We start from the raw sequence: 15,442 nt of genomic DNA on the forward strand, positions 1-15,442 counted from the left end.
CAGTTTTAAAAATACATGCATTGATGCATTACAGCACTGAGATGTCCGTTTAACTTACTAACAGAGAGCCAGCAGTAACAACTCCCTAAAATCACCCCCACCTGCATGAAATTGTGCTCTGGACTATTACTGGGAAAGTACTGGAGACCGTTTTTCAAAATCAGGCCTGTATATTCTACAGAAACAGGTTTTGCTTTTACCCTTGAGGAATACAAATATACAGTGTTTTTGTTCTTCGCAGCTCAGTGATTTACTGGCATGCCTCTTCCCATAAAATATTTGCATATATCTGAGAGTCAAACTGTTCCGATACATTCTGTGTTTGCCAGGAAGTGAACGCTTCAGTTCAGTGTAACTGAACATTAAACAAGGAGAGGCAGCAGGACAAATGGCAGCATAATTAACATACCAATGAAGAGCCAGTTGTTAATTACTATCCATTTCAGACATTTTTTATGAGCAACTTACCTGAAAAGCCTTTCCATCTGCATGCTGGCAAAGCCAGCAATTAAATAATTCAACGCTTCTTTTGCTTGATTAGAGAAAAAATTATTCTATTTGTCACAAGCAGTTGACATTTAGATGAGAAAAAACGCAGCAGCCCAAATCTAAACATTTGAAATGAATATTATGAGCCATACTTGAACAAAACTGCAACATATATACATCTAGGGCAGATATAAGCTCATAGAGGCTCCTCAGCCGAGCCAAGAGATGATAACTTGCAGGACCCGCTGGGATACACCGAAGGCAGCACAGTCATTACTTACAACAGAAACAGTACTGCTTTTCTATAAGGGAGACTTCAGATGCTACCTACAGTATGGAATCTGAATTTATAAGCTGTTGAAAGACTTGGGAGAAGCACCAGTACAATTTATTCATTTATATTTAAACAACAGTAACCGAGAAGCCAACCCACAGTTCCGCATGGAACCATCGTTCCAACAGGGCAGTTACAGGAGTTGTGAGAAAGGAAGAGGCTCGTCAGAAACGCAGGACAGAAACACTAATGACAGGGAAAATGGAAACAAAAGCTAACAAAAAAGAGAAGAAGCAAAAAATTTATAAACATCCATCAATACGTAGAGTACCCAAAACAAAAGAACTTCTCTTTCTCCCTGTGCAGATGGCTTTGCTCAAGGAAGTCCAGCGTGCTTTGGGTACAAAAAAAGGAAATTACATCTGTCTTGAAAACAGCTTCTAATTCATTACCCATGGCATGACTACCGCCATTAATCCATGTAAACAATAAAAGCAAGATCCATTTGAAATTTTGACTATCCAAATCAAAGTTTGAACCAGCTTTTGTTTAAAAACAGGCATTCTATGTTTGGTACCAAAGTTTCAAACCATGTAATTTATGCCAGATTTTGCTGAAATCTTGTATCATTTTGTGACAAAGTAGTTACTTCTGGTGTAGCCAAAGAGTAGGCATTTAGTCCACGTGGATTTACATAATCAATTAATTTTCATTTTAAACAACGAAAGACGATTAATTCTTTTGACGTTTTTTCTTTGCTAACGATGTGACTCTTTTTTTGAATTCCAATCAGAAGCTAACAAACACGTATAAATGTAGCTTTATAAAATTTCTCTTTTTGTCATTTGACAGCATGATTGATACAGATGGGGCGACAGGAAATGCTTTACATTCGAACAAAGAAAATGCTGTTAGCAAGAAGTAAACTGTACCAATTGTTTATACAGCAAGCGCCCACCCAAGATTTCTGAAATTTCAAATCTTTTGCCTGTATTGTCCAGCAAATCTATTTTTTTGTCCCACAGATTATCTTACACAATGAGTGACAGAGCCCTTCTATCTTTGAGGTTTTCTTTCCCACGTAACCTTTATTGAGCACACTCTTACAGTCAAGAAAAGAACATAGCTTGAGTTGGTATCTGCATGCTTCTGTGCTCAAGGCAGCACCTCTCCATAGCGCTGGCTAGACAGAACAGTTCATCCAGAGCCAACTCATCCATCCCTAAATTCTGCTGGCCACCCAAAGACGCTCTGCTACAGACAGACTAGAAAATATGCCAGAGATCTCTGATGAGACCCGAGATCTAAATTCCTGTGTGTTAAACTCAATACCCCCCCTTTCCCTTTTCTAATGCAAATTTTAATAACATTGTACTTTCTGCAGGTAGCACTGAACTAAGGCTTTTTCCATTCTTACTTGTCAGTCATGAAGCAGTAAGCTCCCCAAAATTACCCTAAATGACATACATATCTGATCTTCACAAGCCATTTAAGCATAATCCTCAAGTACATCTTCATAATGACAGCCCCATTTCTGGCCTCTTAATAACAATAATCACTACATCAACAGTGTTATTTTGCCTTGACTGTTTGGAAAATGCTATTTTTTTCCTTTGCTGCCTATCTCTATAGTAATTTTTTCTTACTGGAAAGAAAAACTAACAATACCATCTGGTATGACAGAAATCAGCAATATCTGCTTTGTTTTGCATTTTTTATTAGGAGGCATGGGGAAACACAATTCCATTTGGAAAAACACTTGGAACTAATCACAAGCTACATATGCAAATTTTAAATAAATACCCTGTAACAGAACAGACATCCTGAAATTAAATTTTTTGTACGGTCTGTATATTAGGAATATGAAAAAATGTCATTTCTTCAACGCAACTTGCTGTTCAGTACGTAGTCCTGAAGGAGACAACATTATCACAAAACAACTCAAGAAGCACTATCATCTTATACCACAGTCTGACTAAAATAAGGAGCGACTCTGCAGTAAGAAAGACAGGAAAATACAAGAAAAAGATCTGCAATTTAAACTTCCCACTGGTGAATCAGTACATTTTTGAGACCTTTGTTTTAACATTATCCTAAAAAGAAGACTATGTTTTACATCCTAGAAACATCACGGCCCATTTTAACCACCATTGCTAGAATACTCCTTTTACCCATTAAGACACCGTGAAATGGATTTTGGAGTTTATTGGATAGTCTTCATTGCAACATAAGGGCAAAGCGGTACTACGGTAGCAATAAAACACAACAAGTCTTGGGCTCAGAGTTGACAATTTTGAAATCTAAAACACTGAAGTAGATTTATTTTTTTTTTTAATCATCAACAACAAAGCTGTATGAAAGCCAAAGAATGGCCAGACTGACAACTTTAGAAAGCTTTCTGGGGACATGGAATGGGCAGCATCAAGAAAATTCATGCACAGGGCTTCATATCTCAGTAACTTCAGTGCAAACCTAAGACTGGTTAACAGAGGATTTTGTTCTCAGATCGTCCAGCTGAGATGGGAGAATGGTTTGTCTCCATTCAACTTCCAATTCAAACTAAAAATAAAACAGCTCCCAGAACCCAAGATACTTGCTTAAAAAAAAAAAAAAAAAAAAAAGAAAGAAAAAAGAGTCCAGGCACAGGGTTCAATTACAACTTTTTGCTCATATGACATAAAATTTGCTGTTCACTCATTACAAATCGAAAGTAAAGAAAGTTTGTTTAATCATCTTTCTTTAAAGTTCAACCCCTGTTTTCTTTTTATACCTTGGATTAGCCATCAGCTAAAATTACCCCCAACAGCTACTGTAGTTGTAAAAGTAATACCTTAATCCACAGCCACTCCTTTCTCTCACGACCCACCACCCCTGTCTAAATAGAGCTATAGAAGATGCGTTTTTGGGGACATGTTGTTCTCTATAACTTTACACTTTGGGCTCTCTGCTTTAAAAGAAATCATTAAAGGAGCTTTAGTGATTATGTGAACAACCTAATCACTATGTTTCTTTCAATTAAATATAAGAATACAATCCTAAATAATCACAAAATCTTAAAATGTAGCCAAAAATGCATCCTGAGGGATGTGCCCTCTACTGCAACTCTAGATACACTCTGAAATCTCATAATTTCTTCTGACTAGACTCAAAGAGGGGCGATACATCTGTGGGGACCACGCAGAGGAGGCATTCCCTCTAGGGATACCTCACCAGGAGAAACTGAAAGGATACAACCAGTTTATTTCACATCACCTGATCAGAGCAGAAAGTTCCCACTCTGGGACCACCCAACAGACTGAGCCAGACTGGAACTTGTCACTCAAGACCAAGTAACGTCTCAGGCAAAACAAAATACTGAATTAATTGTTATGTTTCCATCCCAACTTGGCCAGTACGACTACACGATGTACTGCACACAAGTCGAACAAAATTTGACCCCAAAGTAGCAACAGTTATGGGTAAGTTTTTATTCCAGAAATACACACATTTAAAACAGATATGGCGCTAAGTTACTTTGCTGCAAGCTGTAATTTATGAAATGCTTGTTACACCTCCACAATTTTTTTGTTCTTAAACTCCATTTAATGTGCCAATCTTATTTCAGGAGGAAATAAATTAACTCTGATGCTTTGTGCCAATGCAGATGAGCTTCCCACACACCTGTATTGTGTTTCACACCTCAGTTAGTCATCCAGATTACGACAAATGAACAAAGTACTTCTAACCAAATCTCATTCCCAAGGCTAAGCACGCAGGAAGGGGAAGAAAGAAGACTACCTCACAAGGCCCTCCAGTTTTGTCACTGCAATGCTTAATTGCAGCTATGGGATAAACACTTTCACCAAAAAGAACTATCGGTTTAGAATCATAGAACTGCTTGGTCAGAAAAGACCTTTGAAATCATAGAGTCCAACTGTACCTGTCCACTACTAAACCGTATCGCTGAGCACTTCATCTACTCGTCCTTTGAATGCCTCCAGGGATGGTGACTCAACCACCTCCCTGGGCAACCTGCTCCTGTGTCCAATAAACCTTTCGGTGAAGAAATTTTTCCTGATGTCTAATCTGAACCTCCCCTGACGCAACTTGAGGCCATTTCCTCTCATCCCATCACCTATCACTTGGGAGAAGAGACCAAGCCTCTAGATCTAACACAGACCAAGAACCACACAGGTGGCTGGACCCCCACCACGATTCAGTCCCTCACACTGACAGGGTCCCCACAAGCCCCAGTCAGGCTGCAAACTGCTCCCACTGCCATGAACTTCCGTAACTCAAACTCTCCATTAAAAAAAAGATCAGTGGAAAAACGGATAAATCTGCACCTATCGTGAGAACAAAGATGATGCTGCAGAGCAGTGCACGGTTCTGTACCAAGAGATCCCACTCAGTTTTTCTGTCTGCACTAATCCCCATTCTACTATCTAGAAAATGACTAAAATTACTTGTATTTGTACTGTAGTAGCTGCAAGTTAATGTCCTGCCTAAATCATCAACTGTTATTAGAACCCCAGACAATTGCTTAATAAAAATTTAATCATATTGTAATTTCTAATCATCATTAAAGATGCTTAACAAGTTAATCTCTCTGTTGTGCTTCCCTAACATCACAGATCAGAAAGTCAACTGGCGTAGGGCAGCACAGCTTCACCAATACTAATAGGGCCACTTTCACATTACTCCAGTTGAGGGTCTGGCCCCAAGAGAAAAGAGAAGTATTAAAATCCTCTCGCTACAGCTTTCAATTGTTCCTCTGTGTTGCCTTGCAATTAATCAAAGAAAAATAACATAAGCAACAGACAACAACTCTAAAAGAACACAGTGTAAATCAAGGTATTTCACACGGCTCTACCCTGTGCTGTCGGGGGTAGAGCAAACGCAGTACCACACTGCAGGTGGAAGGTCTCCTCCCCTCTTCAGACCTCTAAACCTCCTCATTTTGACTTGTCCATGCATACCTACATTTGTCTGACAGCAACACTCAGGCACAGAAAACGTGGGAGGATTATTAACAAGACACTGAATTTGTCTTTCAGCTCAGATCTGTTCCAATTGCTTAGATGAGGAGTGAAACGATGCTCTGTAACCTCAGCCTTGCAGAAGTAAGTTCTGGTTCACTTCAGGAAACCAACATGTTTCCTCATCCTTCCGGCAGACCAGCAATTTGTGTTTGAAAGAGTTTGAGGACTGCACTGCAAGGTAACTTCAACTGTGTTGGATAGCTGCAGAGATGCACACAGCCAACACATTCGGCCCTCATTTCCCTCACTTTTTTTTCACGTTTCTTCAATAATTCCATAACACTTTCTAAATTAACAAATTGAGTATTCCTTGGGTCACTGGAGAGCAACTGTGAAGCCTTACCCTGAGGCTGCACAGTGCTCCATACACACCATACCTCCTGTGACCACATTTTTCTGTGGCTTTGGTAAAAACCAAACGGAAACGGTTGGGGCACAAGGGCCACCAGGCTCTATCATAATTCAGCAGTTTCAGCATAGACCTTGACATGTCAGGAGCGATCCTTCTATGCATAGCTTGACAGGAGAACGGCAAACCAAACCAAAGTCAAAAAAGGCTGTTCATATCCTACTTTGTCTGCAGAACAACTCACCAATTCTAGCTACGTGTCCACGCAATTAAATTCTCCGTTATCATGCACGGTGTCCTGGAAGCTAAATAATATTCATCTAATAACCTTCCATTAAGTATTAATTTTTATTTAATATGTAGCATTCTGATATTAAAACTTAATCTGATTGGCAAAGATCTGTTCCTGCTTACTTTATTGACACTTACTGAACAAAATTAATTGTTTATACCATAATATTCACTTTCAGTAGGACAACTACATCCCCAACTACAGATGGATTTAATCTAAAGGACAGCCTTTAAATATCAGTTGACATTTACTCAAGCCAGCCCTCAACTGTCAAAATCACACTCAATATTATAAAAAAGGACAAAATGTGATCACATATTAAAACAAGCAAGATTGGAATCCACCTTTGATAAAAATATTCCTCATTAGTGTTGAGCCCAGTGCAAGACCTGTTGTTCCACTTATTTTTGGTGTGGGATACTTGTTGAGCCAACACTAAATTGACCAAGTACCTCTCCAAAATTGCATCCAAACCCATTTCACTCTGTCATGCCCCCAACAAAATTGATGTTGCACCTCATAGACACATAACACAACACCAGCGAACATCTTCACACGCAAAAAAATACCCTTAAAGACAACATTTTTGTAAGTTTCTTCTCTTAACAAATGTGTTATTAAGTGTTTACTAACACCCACTGGCAACACAATACACACACGGCAAAGGTGCCACTCGCCCGGAGGTGCCCTATGCCAGTTTTGACGCCTTGTTTTGGTTCCAAGCAACGTTTCGCAAGCCAGTTTTACTTCCCAACAATAACCCTGCCCAAAGCACAGGCATGAAAACCAAACATTCCCGCCAATCCCCGGGGCACACAAGAGGTATGCCTGGCGCAGACGCCTCGTTTCACGGCTCTGGCAAGGGAACATGTCCCTTCTCTTTCCCTGCCCTGTGACCGCATGTGCTTATGCAAAACTGTGCCTTCCTGCACCCAGAGAAGCTCAACCAGCAGCTCCTCACCCGGGGCAGTGAGGCTGTCCCGTCACCGGGGCAAGTGCGGGGATGCGGGGCGAGGATGCAGGATGGGGTGGGGGTGTAGGGTGAGAACACAGAGAAGCGGGGCAAGCATGGGGATGCTGAGCGACCGCAAGGATGCAACTGGATTGTGGGGCGAGCACACGAGGGACGAGCATCTGAGTTGTGGAGTGATTGCAAGGATGGCGGGGGAAGCATCTGGGTTGCGGGGTGAGCAGGGGATGCAGGGCGAGTGGCCAGGGTGTGGGCGAGCACAGGGATGCTGAGCAATCGCAAGGGTGCGGGGTGAGCGGCGGGGGATGCAGGGCAAGCATCTGGGTTGCAGGGCAAACGCAAGGATGTGGGGCGTTACCAGGGACGCGAGGCAAGTGGCCGGGATGTGGGGCGACTGCAGGGATGCGAGGCGAGTGGCAGGGATGCGAGGCAAGAGCGTGGGGATGTGGAGCGATCACAAGGATGTGGGGCGAGAGTGTAGGGAATGTGGGGCAATACCAGGGACGCAGGGTGAGAGGCCGCGATGCGGGGCGAGTGGCTGGGGCACAGGGTGAGAGCACAAGGATACGGGGCGGGTGTGTGGGGATGTGGGGCCATCACAAGGATGTGGGGCAACAGTGTGGGGGATGCGGGGCAATACCGAGGATGGGGGGCGAGCAGCTGGGGATGCGGGGTGATACCAGGGATGTGGGGCGAGCAGCTGGGATGCAGGGCAACCGCAAGGATGCGGGTGAGAGAGGGATGCGGGGTGAGCATCTGAGTTGCCGGGCAAGTGCGGGGATGCAGGGCAATACCAAGGACGTGGAGCGACCACAGGGATGCGGGGAGAGTGGCTAAGGCACAGGGCGAGAGCGCAGGGATGCGGGGGATGCAGAGCGACCGCAAGGATGCGGGGCGAGAGGGGGATGCGGGGCAAGCATCTGGGTTGCAGAGAGAGTGCGGGGATGCGGGGCGACAGCGTGGGGATGTAGGGCCATCACAAGGATGTGAGGCAACAGTATGGGGGATGTGGGGCAATACCAGGGATGGGGGACAAGCAGCTGGAGATGCAGGGTGAGCGGCTGGGATGCAGGACAACCGCAAGGATGGGGGTGAGAGGGGGATGCGGGGCGAGCATCTGGGTTGCAGAGAGAGTGCGGGGATGCGGGGCGACAGCGTGGGGGACGCGGGGTTAGCGTCTGGGTTGTGGGACGATACCAGGGAAGCGGGGCGAGAACGCGGGGCGAGTGGCTGGGGCGCGGGGCGAGTGTGGGGATGCAGGGCAGTACCAGAGACACAGGGCGAGCAGCCGGGATGCGGGGCGATCCCAGGGGACGCCGGGTAAGCGTCTGGGTTGCGGGGCGACACCAGGGGTTGCGGAGCGAGCTCAGGGACCTGCGTGGCGGACACACGTGCTGCGCGGCGGGGCCAGCCGGGGCGAGACGCGGCTCCGTGCGGGGCGCTGGCAGCACGGCTACTCACCGGGAGGGTTCACCGCCGCCGGCGTTGCCATCGCGTCTCTGAGAGGAGTTCAAACAAACGCAGAAGGGGGTGGGGAGGGAGGGATGCTCGGAGGAGGCAGCCGAGTGGCGCCGGTGCCGCCGCGGGGCTCGGGGCGGCGCTGCCCGCTCGGTGCGGGGCGGCCCAAGATGTCCGATGGCCCCGCGTCTGCTCATGCGCCGCTCGCAGTGAGCATGTGCCGGGCCCCGCACATGTGCGCTCGAGCCGCGGGCAGCGCCCCCCGCGGGGCTCGAACCCGCGGCGCCGGGGGTAGCCGGGCGATGGGCGATGGGCTGCTGCCCGCTGGCACCCGCAACGGGCGAGGAATGCTACAGGTGCTGCCCGCCACCCCCGAAACTGACCGGCCATGGTTGAGAGGCTGCCCTCTGCCACCAGAAACTGACCGGCCATGGTTGAGAGGCTGCCCTCCACCACTGGAAACTGACCAGTAATGGTTGAGATGCTGCCCTCCACCACTGGAAACTGACCAGTAATGGTTGAGATGCTGCCCTCTGCCAACAGAAACAGAGGGACAGTGGTTGAGGTGCTGCCTGCCACCACTCGAAACTGATCAGTAATGCTAGAAGTGCTGCCCTTCACCACCACAAACTGACATGGTGGTTGAGGTGCTGCCTGCCAACCCTCAAAACTGACAAGTAGTGGTTGAGGTGCTGCCCTCTGCCACTTAAAACAGAGGGGTGATGGTTGAGGTGCTGCCTGCCACCTCTCAGAACTGATGGGTAATGCTAGAGGTGCTGCCTACCACCAGCCAAAACTGGCAAGTGATGGTTGAGGTGCTGCCCTTCACCACCTTAAACTGACAAGTAGTGGTTGAGGTGCTGCCTACCACCACCCAAAATTAATGAGTGATGATTGAGGTGCTGTCCTCCACCATCCAAAACTGACAAGTAGTGGTTGAGGTGTTGCTCTCTACCACCTTAAACTGACAGGTAGTGGTTGAGGTGTTACCTACCACCCCTCAAAACTGATGGGTAATGTTAGAGGTGCTGCCTACTGCCACTCAAAACTGACAAGTAATGGTTGAGGTGGTGCCTACCACCACCCAAAACTGATGAGTAATGGTTGAGGTGCTCCACTCTGCCATCTAGAACAGAGGGGTGATGGTTGAGGTGCTGCCTGCCACCACCCAAAACTGAGAGGGGGAGGTTGGGGTGCAGCTTACTACCACCCAAAATTAAGGCTGCACTGAGGGGCTGGAGGAAGGGAACCATTAAATGATGTCACCACCATCCCTATCATCCTGATAAGACATCCTTTTTCCCCCAAGGTGTCTCTGGGAGACAGAAGTGGGATGGAGCCCCATGAGGCCATACACCTCCAAGGCTTCCTCTGCTCAGGGTTCAGGAGTGCCATTTCTGTGGGTCCCTGGGATCAACACACACTCTGACATGGGGCTGGCATTCAGCTCAGTCAAGTGTGAAGCAAGCCCTAGAGCTTTTTCGGGGAAAACAGGAGCCGTGGTATCATCTTCATGTTACAAATACACTTAAGACTATGTCTGACTGTAAGGTGGTAGGCTTGGTGCTTCAGATGGATAGCACGGTACAGGAACATCTTAGCCCTTTGTTAATAATACTAATTTCCTGGAATTACAAAAGAAAGTGTAATAACACTTGGAATCCTTTAAAAAAATATCCAGGAATTCAGAGACATTCTGCTCTCCTCCAGGTGGGGAATAAGAATTGTATCATATCTCTCTAAAATCTGTATTTACCTCCTGCTATGCTCATGTTCAAGCTAAGCAGTGCAACTGAACAACTGATCCTTTGTAACTTACTCAGCTCTCATTTTAGGGCTTTTGATTAGAAAAACACAGACTAAAAATATGCTTTGAAGTAAATCAGAGATTTTTCACATCATCTCATAACTTGAGTCATTAAGGGGGAAAAAAAATCCAGTATCAGGGAATTAACAAACTGCAAGATTTGTGAAAAGCCACCAGTGCAGCAGTCACACGTAGTATGTATGTAATACTGAAAACTAAATTCAATGGCTTTTTTTACACCCCTGGAATGCTGCAAAGGCCTGTTAATCTTTAATATCTCCCTGTGGTTGTGCTCAGCCCTGCAGAAGTTAATGGAAGCACTCAAAATGAGGAGTTGCAAATCAATCCCTTGCTTTGCTGAATAAGTAACCTGAAACAGTTTAGCCATTAAGATGTAAATTGGCAGAAAGATGAAGAAAGCATGGAGGCTGTGTTTACTCATTTCCTCTAGGTGGGTTTAATCAGAGCAGCATTAAACGCTCCCACTTATCTAGAAAGTTTTCTTTATCTTTGGTTTATTATGCTTTTGCCTATAGGATGTTGAGCTGTTTTTCTAAGCATCTTACTGCTTTAGTGCCTCCTGATGCTGTGGAATTTTGGAGCTCAGCAGGCATTCTTAATTCTCATCTTGAGGCATTTACCCTCTTAATACTAGCAGATTGTGTTAATATCAGCAATTTGCTAAATATGCTTATTTTCATTCAGATAAAACTATGCTTTTGTGATTTTAGAGAACCTTGGTCACAGCTTTTCTAGATTCTTATTTTCAATGAGGAAGGCAACATTCCAAGTAGCTGACCCTGCTGCAGGAAACAGGGCATAGCTCAATTTCTTTGAGTTTCTATAAAGTCTCATGTTCTAATTGCAGAGGTAATACTGTATATGAAAGCTTTTCCGCAAGCCTACATTATGTCAAGTTACATACATGTGTACAGGTTAAAGGACCAAACCCCTGATACTGCAGTGTTAGTGAAATACCCTATAAAACCATAATTTATAGCATTAGGCACTTCTGAGATGTCCTCTGAAGGTATTTACAAGTGTTTGTGGGTTAAGCCTTGTCTCAGAAAAGCATTAATATTTCTTGTTTCACTTCTATTTTACGGATAAGGAAACCACCCTGGATGAAACAAACCCAGAAAGATATGACAGTGCTCTATCATAGCTTTCAATAGACATATGGAATAAGCCAGACAATGACTGAATACAAACCAATGAAACCTTTCGACTCTGTATGCTGTCCCGTTGTGCAGCATCCCATGAGACATTAGATTAGCCCAGAAAGAGCACATTACAGCCAGCGTATTTGCTAATGTGCTCCACCTAAGCAAGACCTTAGGGCTTAGATTGGAACATGTTCTGTAAAATCTACTGTGATTCAGACATAATTATGCAAATCAAGCTTTTCTTTTTTCGTTGGGTGTGAGCTTTGTTGACTTGCTCCATTCAGTTCCACATACAATTCTTTGTTCACTTAAACAGACTGAGAAATGAGATTGATTTTTTTTTTCTCTTCCTCGGCTTCTCTATCTTAATAGGCAGCATTAGCAGGGTCTTTCAGAATCCTTGCAACAACCCATAAATGAATCGAACTATCCTCTGCTTATCTGTAGTAAACTACTTCCTTGCTAACTTGTTCTGAGCCTTTCGGTATCGGTCGTGAAATCTGTAACATTAGTGATGGTGGAAACACATACTCTGTGTTTTGCTTTTATGCAATGAGCACACGTGCAGCAAAGCATGAAATCAATCTACTTACTGAATTCATGTTTCGCCAAGCTGTTTACCTTGAAAGCCTAATTCTTATGGAACAGGGTTCCTCATCACAAAAGCAGGGTCAGCACTGGGCTCTACCCTTGCTCTCGCTGAGAGATTAGACAGCACTATATCAATATCCAGTGCAAAATCTAAGATTTTTGCTGTTCACGTGGCACAACAGGGGGTGCTTCACTTTTCATAGTAATATAACTACAAACAAGTGTTGACACGATGTGCAGCAAGAGGAAAGTAAACGTATTAAGAAAAGGCATTTTTATCACAGTCTTGTTACTATGTCCCAGAGAATGTTAGGTGTCTTTACAAGGATTGTTTCCAATTTAGAGGGCTATTATCACTGATACCAGTACTCAGCATACCTGCTTACTCTACATCTTGGCACTAGAAATAGAAATAGATCAGTTGAGCCCTGCAGCACAGTGTAACTGCTTTTCATTAATATCTTTCCTTTGGAAGTTCAGCCCTAGCCTGCACATTAAAAAGCCTGAATTTGTACCTTTCTATGTGTTTCCATCTCATGCCATGCACTAATAGTTTCTAAAATATTTCAATTTCTGTTAAATGGGGAAAAGTTGGAGGGTTTTGTTATTTCCTTTGAAAATATGCAAGTCTTTCCAAAATTTTTTTTTATTCCATTGAATGGGTAAAGTCCAGAAACAAAAATAACAAAAGAAAAAGGTAATAAATTGAAGTGAATAAGGAAATATGTTCCTTGTCAAAAATGGATAAAAAAGGTCTTTGCCTTTTCTTAGCAATTTATGACAATTCCACTTTAACAGGATTGAAAATTGAGGTCTGAAACCTTGAACCTACACTTCCCCAGTAGATTTTTTCTTTTCTGACGATATAAAGAAGCTAAGTTAAGTTTCAGACATTTTAATCCTGTATGATCCAAACCAAGGACATTTTAATGAAGTCTCATACTTTAATAAGACCTCCCAGCTACATTCTTTGATCTGTGTTTCTATTGTAATTGAGTTAATATATTGTACCAAATTCATCCAAAAGTCTTAGATAGTTTGGAACGAGTATGATATATGTATATTAAGCAATCCCCTCCACCCAAGTACTTGGAACGGGAACATTATGTGCCCTTTATCAAATTGGTTCATCATGTATGGATGACAACAGTTGCCTAAATAAGCTCTAGAGAAAATGATGACACTTAAAACATGAACTATCATAGGAAGGTCTTAAAAGCATTTGTTAAGAAATTACAATCTTGTTCTTTAAACTATACTATATAATTTAAAAGAAAATTGTATTCTTCCTATAAAATGCAATAAAATACCTTGATAAGAATGTGGAAGTTATATTAATCTCTGTTCAGACCTGGAGGTATAGAAATGTAATTTCTCTAATGTTCTCTGCAGTTATTGCTATTAAATTCTGCAGTGCTTTTCCTTTAGCGAAAATGACATTGAGTATTAGAGAAACCCTCCTAGAGGTGAAATGTCTGTGACAGAAGTCGTCTTACCTAAGAAGTGTAAGCGAGATCAGACAAGCGTTCCTATGCTAGCAAAAGTATGGACTAGGGATCAAACACGGAGGCATCTTTCCTCTCTTAACTCAAGCTTATTCTAGATTTGTACAAATGTAAGCATGTATCAACAACCAAAATGTAAACAATTAAACTTGTTTATTGGGCCTAAGAGAGGAATAGCTGGTGCAAACACATTAAAACAGAACTCGTTTTCTTTACAATGTTTACTAAGCAGATTTTATTTTATTTTATTTTATTTTATTTTATTTTATTTTATTTTATTTTATTTTATTTTATTTTATTTTATTTTCTGATATTGACAGTGCTCACTGGAAGAAGCAGTGCCAGTAACAGCCCCCATCACGCTGATAGAGCTATTGGTGGTCACCTCAGGCAGAACTGACCACAAAGCATATGGGAATATAGTTTTCACAGCACATACATAATTATATCCCTGAAACTATTCTGTAAAGCAACCGGATATAAACCAAAAAGCTATAAACGATACTGGTTTGCTTACCAAAGCCCCAAGACACGAACAAAAAGACAGATCCTAGAAAGAGCACTGAGGCTCAAATCAGCAAACTGACGTAGAGATCAGAACTACATGAGTAAAGCCTTTCCCCTGACAATACCACATTTGTCTCTTTGAAATAAAATAAAAGTTTATTCATTTTAAGGCATGTGTTTCTGATGTATCACAATCAGGATATTACAATTTAAAGCATAAGAGAAATCTGTTAGATTGGATACATAGAAATGGAGTTCCGTGTTTGCTAGACAGTGCCGTACATTTTATCCCTTTCCACCTTGAGAAAGCTAAGTTCTGCAGAAACAAATATTCACATTTCTATCACCTTCACCAAGATCAAGGCTTTCTTTAACAGTTTTACCACTGCCTGACATCTCTTCAACTCATTAGCCCTATAGTCCTAGCTGGAGCAATAAATTATTCAGTTTAATAAAAAAATAGAACTGTTTTTTTTTGTGTGGCAAAAAAAAGACCTTTTTTGACTCACTCCTCAGACTAGAACCAAACTGCCAGTTTCTCAGATTCCTGCTGCCCCATCTATTACAAAGCCTATAAACGCAATAAAATGTAAAGATTCAAGTAATTTAACATCCACACATCTTGACAAAAGTATTTCATTTCTTGGATCATAATTTCTTGGTTTACAACTATATTTCTAGAATTGACCTATCTGTAATCCACAAAAGATTGATACATTCTGACGTAAAATAGGACTAACAGTAGAACTAAGACACATTTTACATTTATGGCAATGCATTTTGAAAAATATACTTTCAGAACATTGTATATTAGCAAAAGAGTGCTGCCAGCTTGGTGGAGGTCTTTGCCTTGTTTGAAATGAGAGTGTATGAAAAGCCTTTCAGCGAGTTTTATAAACAACATTTTATTGTCTTTACGGAGTTTTCTTTATCTCATCAGAGAGATTCACTGAGGATCATGAGCTGCAAAAAGAATAAAGTGGCAGAAAATCTCTCACAGTTAATTGCAACAA

The 15,442-nt window shown here is 42.9% G+C and overlaps 1 protein-coding gene across 2 annotated transcripts in view; it reads right to left on the reverse strand.

Moving 5' to 3' along the window:
* The window catches only part of ARNT2 (aryl hydrocarbon receptor nuclear translocator 2), a 107,104-nt gene extending 98,075 nt beyond the window's left edge, over positions 1-9,029 (reverse strand). For both annotated transcript variants that reach the window (XM_054077550.1, XM_054077548.1), the window contains exon 1: positions 8,857-9,029. In XM_054077550.1, the coding sequence (XP_053933525.1) occupies positions 8,857-8,887 (31 nt within the window). In that variant the 5' untranslated portion in view covers positions 8,888-9,029. The remainder of the gene's footprint in view (positions 1-8,856) is intronic.
* Between the last annotated feature and the right edge of the window lie 6,413 nt (positions 9,030-15,442).

The sequence above is a fragment of the Cuculus canorus genome, chromosome 12, assembly GCF_017976375.1.
Source record: "Cuculus canorus isolate bCucCan1 chromosome 12, bCucCan1.pri, whole genome shotgun sequence".
In the NCBI taxonomy this organism is placed as follows: Eukaryota; Metazoa; Chordata; class Aves; order Cuculiformes; family Cuculidae; genus Cuculus; species Cuculus canorus.